The following is a 12,983-nucleotide window of genomic DNA, read 5'->3' as shown; positions in this document are numbered from 1 at the left end:
GGGTTATTACAGGTTACTCTATCCTGGAAAAGTGAAAGATCCAGAGCCTATTTTTCAGGCTACTAAATTTTAACACAGTTAGTTACCAAGTGCACTGATTACAGTGGAGAACTGCTGCTAACGATATGGCCGAGGTTTGTATTTCATCTGCAAGGCCACACAAGCAAGGACGCCGTCAGAGGGCGCAGGATCGGCATGGCAAGGACTACAAAGCAGTTGGAGCAGTATGACATAAAGCCCAGTTCACACCTCAGATTCTTGTAATTTTATTAACAATAACCAAGAGTATAATCTTTATACATGACGAGTATACATTCTTGTTTTTGTGTGTTACAGAGAAGAGACAGGGTGACATGTTTATTGTACACAAGCAGCCCGTGAAGGGGTTTCAGTGGATGACACAGATGAGGAGTGGGCAGAACGGGACAAAGAAAACTTAAAAACTGAAGCAAGATGTGAGCCCAAATCCCATTTACAGAAATAAAATCCTCACGCAGGTTTTCTTCTATCCTTTCAGCTGAGAGTTTTTCTTCAGCTCTTTACTGCTAAGTGCTATTTAAAACATATTTAAAACATGCAATGTACAGTATTATTAAATCACATTTCATATGAATATGTATATTGAACAAAGAAACACAGATATGCATATAACAATTATGACAATTTCTGACTTGTATTACTCAAAATAAACAACAAAGAAACAGTCACATCAAAGAGTAAATGTAGCTCATGAATCGAATATATTTGATTTAAATGTAGTGTTTTGTGAGTATACATGTGTGCAGGTGTTGTTTAGGACTTTTTAGTTGTTGTTTCCAACTTTGTGGAGCTTTCGCTGATGGTTGGTGGAGCCTGCAGAACAGAGGAAACAGATGTGCGTCATTCATTATGAGTTACCACGGTTATTTACAAACAAGCTGTGGTTCACTTACTTTTTTCCTGAAAGAATTCAGCAGTGCTTCACGGGTCTGTGAAAATCAGAATAAAAACATTTGATGAAAACATTTTCAAGGATATTTTTGATGACTGTTGATAATAATTTCATTACAATAATTGAAATAACACAGAATAAACCTGAGAACAACTACAACAATAATGACATCGATTCAGCTGTGGATTTTAGATCATGCCATTGGCTTCAAACTTTAAATATATTCGAATATTATCACAGTGATACAGCAGCATCTAACTAATCCTAACTAAACTAGGTAGGCCTCTTATCTCTAGAAGTAAATGACTTTACCATTCTGTCCCCCAGGCACGTGGTCAACAGAATAAACAAACCCTAGAAATGAAAAACAAGCATTTTTTTAAAAAAGTAATGCTTTTAGCAGAACAGATATTGAGTCTGATCAGTTTAATAATTGTGACCATACCTGGAATGCATTGAGCACAACAAAAGCGTAGTTCACAGCTAAAGTCACAGCTCCAGCTGTGAGGTCCATAATAAATGTTGCAAATCCAAAAATCCATGGCAAACCAAAGATTGGAGTCAGAAGAATAACTGATCTCAGGACAGTTTTGGCAGCCTGTATTTCTTTCTCATGAGACTTTTCTGTGATCTTATGGTCTAAAAGCTTCATGATTACCACTATCATGGCAAACAAGTTGATGAAAACAATTATACCAACTGGGAGAATGAATGTATAGATGGTTCCTTTCAGAAGTCCAGAATAAACCAGCCAACATGTTTTCAAACTGAAATACGTGCCTGGAGCGCCGCCGTTGTTGGTGAGAAATGTGATGAAAACAATGAGAAAAGGACAAACGTAGCCCAGGATCAACGAGAACCTCAGATAGGTTTTCTTGCCCACTTTGTGAAAGAGAAAAACTGCCTGATGAAGGAGCATGGTGCTCAGGCTCAACATCCAAAAGAACATGGCCAGGTAGCAGAAATGCTTCAGAAGAGCTGCAATTCTACACCAGATTTCTGAAATGATCTCTGGTTGAGAAGATGCCAGAAAACAGCAATCTGCCACCAGCAAACAAAGAGAAATGTTCACGTGGGCGGTGTGGCGCAAGTGTAGAGTATTTGTCTTGACTACTTTGCGCCAGACGATCAGTTCTATCAGGAGGCTGATAACGAGTGACACCACTGATGCAGAAAGTCCAGCGTACGTTATCTCGCTCATGTAAGGGATTTCAATGGGATACCGAGACATCAGAATGGCAAATGAAGTCAGATGATTGCAAATGCACTCGTCAGGTTTAGAAGCGCCCCCCCATTTACATCCTTCATCTGTCCATTTGCTCTGGTTGTAGTTCCATGAGACACATTGCAGTTCAACATGGCGAGGCCTTGGTGTGAGCAATGGGAACTTTAGTGTAATCTCAAGGTCTTTTCCCCGTTGAGTGGTTGTTGACACAACAATGCTGTTGATGTTAAATGTTTGTGTTGTATTGGGCAAATAGTCCTGCAGGTAATTGAATCCAGCTGTTTTTACGATGCCATTTCCTGAGCTTCTAACAGTGACTGTGGCATTGAACACCGTATTGGTGCATTCATCTCCGCTGCATGTGTCTATATGTATATTTTTTTGATCAGAATCATTACTTATGTTTGATATCTTAATTAAATACTCAACTGACTGCAGATATTTCTCAGCCAGGCTCTTGTTGCTTTCAGGATCTGGTTTGTTCCATGAGTTTTCAAGAGACCCATCCAGCAGATTACTAGATGAGGCCAGGAAATTCTGAAAAGAACAACAAAGTTTTGAGGGTGGTATAACTATGATGCTTAAAATGAATCATAAAAGACTGAACTAGTCAAAGTTTAACACATGCAGCTTCTTAACTGCTTCCCTAGTTGGTCATTAATTGACCCTCGATTTCTTTGAGTAAACCACTGTCAACACTAATAACTTGAGGTGACTGTTGTTGTGATTTGGCGCTATATTAATATAACTGATTTGAATTGAATTGAACAATGGCTAAGGTGGTGACGTGTGGCTTCCTGTGGCTTCTTCACAATAAAAGGAACAGGGTTATTCAGCACTTGAACTCTTTTAATATGAAGTAACAGCAGCAGGAAATTCTTGATTTGCATTAGCAATGAACTAATTGTAAATAGTAAAACTGTTAATGTATTCAAAAAAGTGAATAAATAGATTGGAAATTTGTTTCCTTGTAACTCTTAAAGATTCCAACTTTACGTACAAGTATTTATACTTATTCATTTTAATATTTGTTAAAGAATTTAAATAATAATAAAAATAAAGCTTCTTTGATACTTACTTTAGTTGTGGTTACATTGTCTACTACTTTCAGTTTGTTACTCATGGTGCTGAGTACATCAACTGATGCGTTCACATTAGCAAAAGTGTTAATACGCCCTGAATTTTGAGTGACATTGTTAAGGTTAGAAAATATTGTTTCTGCATTTTTATCTAATGCCCCAAGTCCAGTGTCAGAAATCTGTAACAAGAGCACATATGAATTAGTCAAGCCTAATTGTATCAGCTACAGTGAGTTTGACAAAAAGATGAACAACTTTCCATTTTTCTGTTGCGTAAAAATCTTGTTACAGTTGGAGAATTTGTTGCTATATTAAGTTTGAGATTATTAAGTTACTTTCCCATCATATGGAAACAATTTCTTAACATCAATTATGAAACGTAAGCTTACTTACTTTTGCATTTTGCAGTACGTTGTAGAGGTCTGAGTTCACACATCCTGACACCTCATCTTCCCATTTTCCCTTTAAGCTGAAAATATGAATTTTAATATTGAATATCTTAATATCTTAAGTGTCACAAATAAATGTTCACTTATGAACTGGTCAAATGATGTCCCCAGTCACAAATGCAAACAATCATTGTTGGTGGACTCTTGGAGCCATTTCAATACAAATAAATAAATAAAAATAGTCAAACAAATAACTGATACATTATTACATAATAAATATGATCAGCAGTTGGATTCTTACTTGCATTTCCTTGTTCTTTGCCCAGCAGAGTTTGTGCATTTTAAGACTGAAGTGAAACCAGCTTTGGTGTCTCCCCATACACCTTGAGCCTGACAGTACGGGTCACGTTCTGTTTTGGCGAAGAAACTTTCATACATTAACTAAGACAATATCAAAAGTTAATTTAGAGAATGGTGAGTTCAAATCAATTTCTGTTGCAGAAATTATATCCTATAATGTCTCATAAAAATTTGGTCTCTCCAGAAACACTCTCTCATCTTTGAAGTAATCAATATAGCCTGCATTCATTCATGATTCTAAATCACTCTCCTATTTTTTATATAATAAGTATAAGAAGCAATTTAATACTTTACCCCATTTTATTTTACACTGTACATATCACTATTACTATATCTATTATTACAAACTACTACTGTCATGGTAAAAAGAAAGTGCACCCTCTTTCACTTCAAAGGTTTTATATATCACAACAATATAAAATAAATCCTCTGGACCTTAACAGATTCACAAACTATTTAACTACAACCTCAGATACACAACATTTTTAATACATTTATATTCTGTGTCAAGTTACATGCAGAAGCACTGTGTCCACCCTCATTAAGTACACCCCATGATTCAGTAGCTTGTAGAACAACCTTTATTGTGGACAAACCTCTCCACGTTGGTCCTGTCTTTTCAAAGGACAGTGTTCCAGAAGTCCTGTGGTTTGTTCAGATGCAACTTTGCAAACCTAAGCCATGCTGTCAATTTGTTTTTAAAGAGAAGAGTTGACTCCTGACAGCCCTTCCAAACAAGTAACACTCATTCTGCCTTTTTGTAATTATATTGTGTTTAACATTAACATTTAACATGCTAACTGCGTCTGAGATGTAGCTCTTGGGTTTTTATGTAATTTGTCTGCACAGTCTGACCTTGGGTTGCTAGGATGTGCACTCCTGAGAAGATTTACGGCTGTCTTGAACATCTTCCACTTGTGAGTAATATTTCGTATTGCTGAATGATGGACGTTCACTTGTTTGGTCTTAAAACCCCACCCAGGATGGTGAGTAACAGTTGTTCCTTTAAGATCATTGTTGGTGTCTTTCTTATGTGTTAACACACTACTGAATGCTCCAGATCAGCAAACTGATCTGCTTTTACAGAGGTGCTCAAACTTACTGACTTACTCCCAAACTTACTCATGGCAGGGTACGCCGGTGATTAGGAAGTAGACCCAAAAGCAGGACACGGAGGAGGACAAAACTGTGGTAAACTATAAGCGAGCTGTTTATTGTGGCTGATGAAAACCAGGAACATACAACAAGACATTATCAACAGTGGCAAGAACTAAAACTAAACCTAAACTGGGCGAGACTGGCAACTATGAATGAACTATGACACTATGACAAAACTGTGATACCAGACCTGAACATGATAGTGAGCATGATAGAAACTGTGAGGAAAAACCAAGAGTTAAAACAATGAACATGCCCTGAACACAATCATGCAAAACACCAGAAACCCTGACATGACATGGGGGAAGTATAACAGATGACCTGACGATGACTAAACGGAAACACACGGATTAAATACACTCAACGGGTGATCAGGAGTGGAAACATATGAGGGAACAGCTGACTAGAATGAACATAATGACGCCACAGTGGAAGTAAAACTAAAACAATGAACAAAAGTACCCTTCAAAGTAAAACAGGAAACATAATAAGACGCAGACATGACATGAGCTAAACAACATGAAACACAAGACAGACAACGACGTGGACATGGTGGACTGACGTGGAGAATGAACACTGTAGAAACATACAGAGGGAAAAGGGATACTGGAGATGAGGCAAGGACATAAGTAAGCACCTGAAGGGCGACGAGTGACACTTAACACAGGGGTTAAAACACAAGGGGAACTTAATCAACAAAATAACTAACATGGCAACCTAAAATGAGCTTTGGACAAATAAATGACAGCCAAACATAAACAATGAATATCAAAATACCAAAAAACTCAAAACACTGAGCCACACGACCCAGGACCATGACACTGACGGTCAGTTAATCAGCAGGAAGTGTGTATTTAGTTTTTCACACACTGCTTCTGTATTTTTGCTTAGTTTTTTGTTAAATAAATAATGACACAGTGTAATATTCCATGTTTTGTAGTTTATCTGAGGCTGTATTTACCAAACCTTTAGACCTGCAAAATATTAATTAATTACATACTCTAAAGCGGGATAAAAAAAAGAAAAGTATAAACAAAACCCATAATAAAATATGTGTGTCTTACAGCTACAAATATCACTTCTTTTTATTTCTATTTTTTTTAATTTAATTGTAATTAATTATGAATACATTTTTGGGCATTTAAAATGGCAAATCTTTTGACTGTCCTTATTAAGGTAAGTAATTATTTATAAATATTTTAGTTGGTTTATCTTAAAATATCAGCAACTTCAGACAACTTTAGTGAAGTGGCACTTTTTGAATAAAACTAAATCAGATTAAAAAAAAATTCATTTATTTCTGCCAAAGACAAGTAAGATTGTTTTTTTAAGCTATGTGTTTAATTTTTATTACAAAATGCAATAACTTACCGGCAATGATGTTGAAGGGCACCGTAGCACTTTTATTTTGCTCATTTCTGTTTTGAAATATACACGATGCTGTAGTTTGATTGTTGTTGTCACCACAGTTGATAATTTTTTGAGCCGAATAAATTTGTGTTTTGTCAGCTGCAAGAATGATACATTCATGTCATGGATTTTCATAACAGTTCTTGCAAAATAACTATTTTGAAATAAAATTATTTGGCAAATAAGAAAAGAAAAGAAAAGAAAAGGAAATATCCATACCCGAAGTTTCTGAATTATCTTTGAGGCCGTCACCATTCCATGAGACAATATAAGGTTCAGTGCTATTATTTATCTCACACTGGGCTGCTACTTGGAGAACATCAGTTTTAGTTTTGCAGCGTGGAAATGATGGCACAGTGAAAACAGCAATGTCTGGCAATAGAGCTACATCCAGTACATCACTGCCTTTGTGTAATATGTTGATTGTACTGTCATTGCCAAACTTTTTGGTTTGTTGGTAGAGACACAAGTATGTTCCTAGAAAAAAAAAAACGTGGTTAAAGCTGGTACAAGTAGGAATTAGATTTAATCCAGATAGTGATACTGAGTTTTTCAGCTCATAGTGCCAAACTAGTTAACCATTTAAAGCCTGAAACATTCCCAGAAAAAAAGTGAATGAAATATTTATTTAACATTCTGACATAAAGAAAAAAAAGAAAGAAAGAAATATCAAATTGCATATACAAGTTTTAATTTGTATCACAGTCGAGATGTAAAGAAAAATCTTTATTTCTTTATTTTTTAATTGCTTAAACATGTATTGTACAATTTATTTAGTTTTTTTCTGGGTTTACACTAATTATATAAAAGTCTCACATACATACAAACAAACATACCTTTCCAGAGTTCTGTCACTTTATTAAGCTGGATTTGACTCTTTGTTTTTGATAATATTGTGACAGTTGAAACTGTTCCATTAGTTATGTCATATTGCCCATTGATGTTTGTTATACTCCACTGTGGTGTAGTTCCAAGGTCCTCCGTTGCTATGCAAGTGATGATTTTGTCAGTGTCCCCATAAGAGACCGGCATGTAGTTTGGCATTATTAAGCGGACAACACCTACAGAGAACAAACAAATGATAATCAGTTGCCATGGAAACCACATACATCTAGATGGTATGGCATATGGAAATACTGCCACCTTGCGGCCAGTCATTGAAACTTGAAAACCTTTACAGTTCCATGAACACCATAGGTTGAATAGCACTGCAGCTGCAGATAAACCATCTGTTTTAGAGCAAGGTCCAGAGGAGGTTGGAGATAGTTACCATCACGGGCTCATCCGGCCAGGATGAGACTGAACAGTCAGTACTCACTTGCAGGTTTTTTGTTTTATTGAATAATGAGCAAAGGAAAGACACACATGGACTGCTATCTCTCAGCTGCCGCCCCATGTGGGAGTGAAGAAAGAGTGAGCTGTAGGTGAGTGCAGTCCTTATATAACGGGTGACAAGTGAGTGCAATTAATGGAAAGCGCCACACCCAATCAAAGGTGAGGAAAAGAAAAAAGGTGCATCCGGTGAAGTGAATGTGCTAAAAGAGCCTTTACAACACCACCTTTAGAGCACATTATTATAAACTAAAACAAGATGCATGAGGTTCAGAGAGATTTTTGTCTCTCACTCATATTTTCTTGATCTTTATCAGAGTAATATGACTGCATCCAAAGCATTGTTGACCTCAGGTTATCATTTTATAATAGAAACAAAGAAATAAAATTGGGATTTTAGCGGGCAGCAATTTGTCAACGATTGAAAGGTTATTTAGCTGAACTGTTCCTTTAAATAAGAGCGTTAATAACAATTTACACAGTGAAAAACGTATTTATAATATGCATAAAATTTCATGGTAGTCCCTCCAGTAGCTGTCGAGATATTTCAGTCTGATATGTTGGTGGAGAATGATACTCAAGGAGCGCTAAAATGATATCTAAAACACAATCTAACAGAATTTATATAAAATTTAAGAAAAAAAAAACCCTTCCGTCCAGGTTGGAATTAACTGCGCCCTCCACAGGTAGTTTACATTACCTGCAGTCTCCATATCAAGCGAGGCTGACAGATTTCGGCTGATGGCTTCTGAAATGTCAATCAGAGTTTGTGAATTGACAGTGGAAGCGACGCTCATTGTAAAATCTATGAAGAGGCTTCCGAGCCTTCAATAAAAAACAAAGACAGATTTTAGTCACATATCTAAAATAAATTTAATAAAACATTTAATTTGTGATTGCACGAATATACCTGAATCTTGTAATGTTTAAAAAGTCAAATCCCCTCAGAGTGCTGTACGCTGTTTTCATCTAAGAGGTAACAAAGGATGGAAAAAAGAGTTAATAATAGTATTCTTTATTTATTATTGCGGTGATAAAGACATTATATATTTTTTAAATGACTGTTTATTACCTGTTTCATCAAGTCATCTCTGCAGTTTATATAGTCCGTGGTTTCTGTGCCTTTCAGACACTTTTCATATTTGTTTGCCTGTGCAATTTTCAAAGATCCTGTAATGGTAACTGTGAGCAAGAAAATGTCAGTATATATATATGTGTGTGTATATATATATGTATATATATATATATATATATATATATATATATATAATAAATATATATAAATACCTGTGGTGCTTAGGACACACTTTGCGTCTGCACTTTTATCCAAAGTGCATGTTTTATTGCTGCAATATTTTCGATTAGACTGAAAGAAAGTATCGTTCCATCTGTGGTGTGGTTTGCATTCACATTCTTTGCTGCCGGTACCATTTGTGCACACTTATAAGGACAAGAGTTATGCAGGGTTAGAGTTAGAGGTTATAAAAGTATTTTCTTCAGAAATCACAGCATGATGTGGAAGATTGGAAATTAGTTTACCTGTTGTCATTACAGGTGCTTCAACAAATGTATTCTTATACGTAAAATTCTTCAGTATGCTCGTGATATTTGCAATTGCACTTTTGTCTATTATCAGTTTGGCATAAAGCATTTGGGTTGAGTTATCAGCCTGTGAAAGAAAAGTGTTTCCATTTTTTATTTTATTTCATGATACAGTTGATATTTAAGATCAAAATGTTTAATTGATGTAATCAACAAACCTGGCAGAAATTTATGCCCAAGATGTAAAGAAATAAAAAGGTCCACATCCTGTTTTTGGAAAAATAAATGATATTTTTAAAAAGCATTTGGCAAACAATAGCATTTATTAATTATAAATACTATAATTAAAATGTTGCACTTCCATGCAACACCAGCAAAAAAAATCTGCCTTTGCAAAGCTTAAAATGGCGATATGATTAAAGAGATGATAGAGCTCATTAATAAAGGAAAGAGAGAGGCCATTTTTGCATGCAGAGTGAAGCAGAGTCAGAATCAGAATACTTAACTTATCCCAGAGGAAACTTTGTGGTCACAATTGCTCCAAGACAGCAAGGACAGTAGTGAAAATTACCAACATTAAAAAATACAATATATTAAAAGCTAGCTCTAATACAAATTACTCTAACATATAAAAATCCTGATGTATTACACAAAAGAAATATAAAATAAGTTGAAATTGAGGTGCCCGTCTTATACTGACTGCCAGGGTTCATACTTCCAAAATTCTAATACCTCTTGAGCCATAGCCATCCACAATTCAGGATCAAATTTCAAATACATATTTAAGAAATTCCAAGTTTCTTAAAAACACTATTTTCAGCCAAATTATTTTTAAATGGTCACATTGAGGAAAATCATAAATACTTAAATTTTTACTAACCTGGTGTACAGGATGGTAGAAGGACCCATTAGAGCCCCAAAATGATGAAGGTGCACCAGGTATCCCTACTGCTGCTCACAAGGAAATGGTCAACAGAAGACTGAAGTATTTTTTAACGTGACAGCAGTAGATGACCTGTAGAGGTTACTGCAGATAGACATGCAAAGTAAAAAGGCTGTCATGTACCACTAATTTGACTATCAAAAACAGAGACTGAATGGTGTTTGTGTGTAATATGGTTTTCATTTTTGAAACTGTGTGTACAGAAAGTGCAGTGTCACCTGAATAACTCCACACTACAGCAAAAGTGAAGTTTATTTATTAGATATGAGGCATAGTTTTTATGATGTCATATATGAAAAGGAGAGTTTTTATATCACTGATGTTTGCCTTCAAACAGTATTATATTGTTTATTCAGTGTTCAACTTGGTGCTTCAGAGTAACTTAAGCATGTGTTAATGTGAGGTTTATATACATGCTTTTGACTATAAGTGGGAATTTGTTTGGGTTTCTTGGAGTATTTCGTCTTCGACTGGGAAAATACACAAAGGATAAAAGCTGGATTTATAGGAGATAAACTGTTGCATTTACTTAGTTGCATGTAGCAACTAGCCAGTAGATAGCCATTCATTTTATTACACATTAATGTTTCACCCTAATGATTTTTCCCCTTAAATTCTTTTTGTTTGAACTTTGAACTCCTCCACAGGTCCTTATATGTCAATATCAGGTTGGTTGCCATCTCCTGTTTACCAGTGATATGTCCTTATTTGACACAAATCTCAACTCTCAAAGTAAAAACATCTTTGAGCGTAAACTGATGATCTTAAGTACATTTTAGTAAATTAACGGTCCAATCCCTTCTTAATGTATTATTGCATGTATTATGTGTTGAATAATTGATTGAATTGTTAATTTTCCTTCTGAATTTGTTGTACACCACCTTATCATTGAAGACCAGTGAGTACTGCATATATCTTAAAGCAAACTCTTTTCACATGACTGCAATGGCAAATCACCTCTATACCAAGTATCTATATTTACCCTTTACAGTTTTTACATAGCCTTTATGTGCTAACAGACCTTATAATACAGACCGAGTGTATAGAGAAGCTCTGTAATGCAGAACTTTTATGGGTCCCTTTTGGATAATCATTAGTGGTCTGACCTTAAAATAAAGAACTCATTTGCTCTAAGTATATTACGAATACAAATGTTTAGTCAAATGAGATTTAGGAGCAACTGACAACTCTTTCTAGGCAGGGTGAACTGATAAAGAGTTCACCGCTAAACACATATTACACAAAATCTATTTGGAGAGTTATGGTATCTAACTCTTATTATTTGTTTTTAAATAATTAGCCTCAAATTTGATTTTTAGATTAAACATATGCAGTGACTTGACATCGCATTCAATTATATTTTCACAGGTGATTTAATATAGAGGAGTTCAACTGAGTTCAATTCCACCATCAGGCCGGGGTCTTTCTGTGTGGTGTTTTAGTGGGTTCTCCGCGGTACTTCGGCTTCCTCCCAAAGACATGCAGGTGGGGTTAGTTTAATTGGAAACACTAAATTGCCCATAGGTGTGAATACAGGAGTGAATGTGAGTGAGATTGGTTGTCTCTGTCTATGTGTTAGCCCTGCAACAGACTGGCGACCTGTCCAGGGTGTACCCTGCCTCTCCCCCTAATACAGCTGGGATAGGCTGCAGTGCTCCCCACGACCCTGAAAAGTGGATGAATGTGTTACATACAAATAACTCATGTTTGATGAAAATTACTTATTAAACAGAATGAATGAAAAAAAAAATTACTTTTAGCTTTCAGTCGTTCCTATTCTGATAACACTGTAGTAGTAGTGTAATAATATATTTCTAAAATAATATTTTCATTCATCATCTTAACAATCTGGATATTATTTAAACCGATGACTTATCAGTTGGTTAAAAGAAAAAAGATAGTATTGGCAAACTTCCTTGTTTATCTTAAAAAAAAAAAAAAAAGGACATCCAGAATAAAAGCTGCTTTCTCCCAAACTTGATGTGAACATGCAAAACATTTCTTTTAGTTTGAATGTTGCAGAGAAGTCTAAATCTAACCAGCCACAACCGAAAACATGTGCATGAAGGGAGACTAAGTTGAAAAAAAAAAATAGCGCATTCAAATGTACAAGAGTAAAAAGTGTCTAAAAGCATAAATGATAATATTTTGTGACTTGAATACATGATTGGAATGTAGATCTTTATATTAACAACATTTTAATGATGTAACTAGCTGGAAAATAGCTCATATATTTAAATCCTAATACTGTTGGTGTTTTTCTGTCCAGTTACTTATTATATACATTGTACGGTACAGGCAAGTTAAGAAAAAAATCAAATTGCTTTAAGGAAAGTACGATATTATATTAATACAACTAACTCAGTACGATGTTTGAGTAAGTTTGAAAAATGTCTAATCATTTAAACACCAAGCCTGTATTTTTAATGCAAGCTAATTATAAATAGCACTAGTTGTAAATTTGGACAGGGACTCAATTTTTGTCATTTTGCCTCTATACACCACCCCAGTGGATTTTAAATCAAACAATCAAAATGCAATTGAAGTGTCGACTTCCAACTTTAATTCAGGAAGTTTAACAAAAGTAATCAACTGTTTTCGAATTAAATACAAT

General features: G+C 35.3%; 1 protein-coding gene across 2 annotated transcripts; it reads right to left on the bottom strand.

Annotated features, from left to right (window-relative positions):
• Positions 1 to 263: 263 nt before the first annotated feature.
• LOC147306910 (adhesion G protein-coupled receptor F3-like) lies at positions 264 to 10,395 on the bottom strand. 2 transcript variants are annotated; one of them, XM_086274140.1, is made up of 17 exons: positions 10,307 to 10,395; positions 9,645 to 9,693; positions 9,424 to 9,553; positions 9,172 to 9,324; positions 8,957 to 9,066; positions 8,795 to 8,853; positions 8,585 to 8,709; positions 7,389 to 7,613; positions 6,772 to 7,029; positions 6,514 to 6,651; positions 3,926 to 4,034; positions 3,629 to 3,704; positions 3,235 to 3,414; positions 1,377 to 2,693; positions 1,244 to 1,285; positions 933 to 968; positions 264 to 852 (listed from the first exon to the last, which is right to left on the bottom strand). In XM_086274140.1, exons 1-17 carry the CDS (start codon positions 10,333 to 10,335, stop codon positions 793 to 795), a joined length of 3,096 nt encoding a protein of 1,031 aa, XP_086130266.1. In that variant the 5' UTR covers positions 10,336 to 10,395; the 3' UTR covers positions 264 to 792. The 2 variants fall into 2 exon arrangements, with proteins under 2 accessions (XP_086130266.1, XP_086130265.1); XM_086274139.1 differs by having other exon boundaries at positions 9,645 to 10,387.
• Positions 10,396 to 12,983: the final 2,588 nt, after the last annotated feature.

The sequence above is a fragment of the Aulonocara sp. 'chitande type north' Nkhata Bay genome, linkage group LG19, assembly GCF_057382095.1.
Source record: "Aulonocara sp. 'chitande type north' Nkhata Bay isolate Kocher_YH1m ecotype deep benthic linkage group LG19, A_spYH_male_GT1.1, whole genome shotgun sequence".
NCBI classification, from domain to species: domain Eukaryota; kingdom Metazoa; phylum Chordata; class Actinopteri; order Cichliformes; family Cichlidae; genus Aulonocara; species Aulonocara sp. 'chitande type north' Nkhata Bay.
This window is presented reverse-complemented; position numbering and strand designations above follow the sequence as displayed.

Coding starts and splice junctions, on each gene's coding strand:
- LOC147306910 (XM_086274139.1), bottom strand. CDS start 9,731: ATGCTTTTTAAAAATATCATTTATTTTTCCAAAAACAGGATGTGGACC. Junction 9,325..9,423: donor AGCACCTGTAATGACAACAG/GTAAACTAATTT, acceptor TGTCCTTATAAG/TGTGCACAAATGGTACCGGC. Junction 8,710..8,794: donor TTAAACATTACAAGATTCAG/GTATATTCGTGC, acceptor TTTTTATTGAAG/GCTCGGAAGCCTCTTCATAG.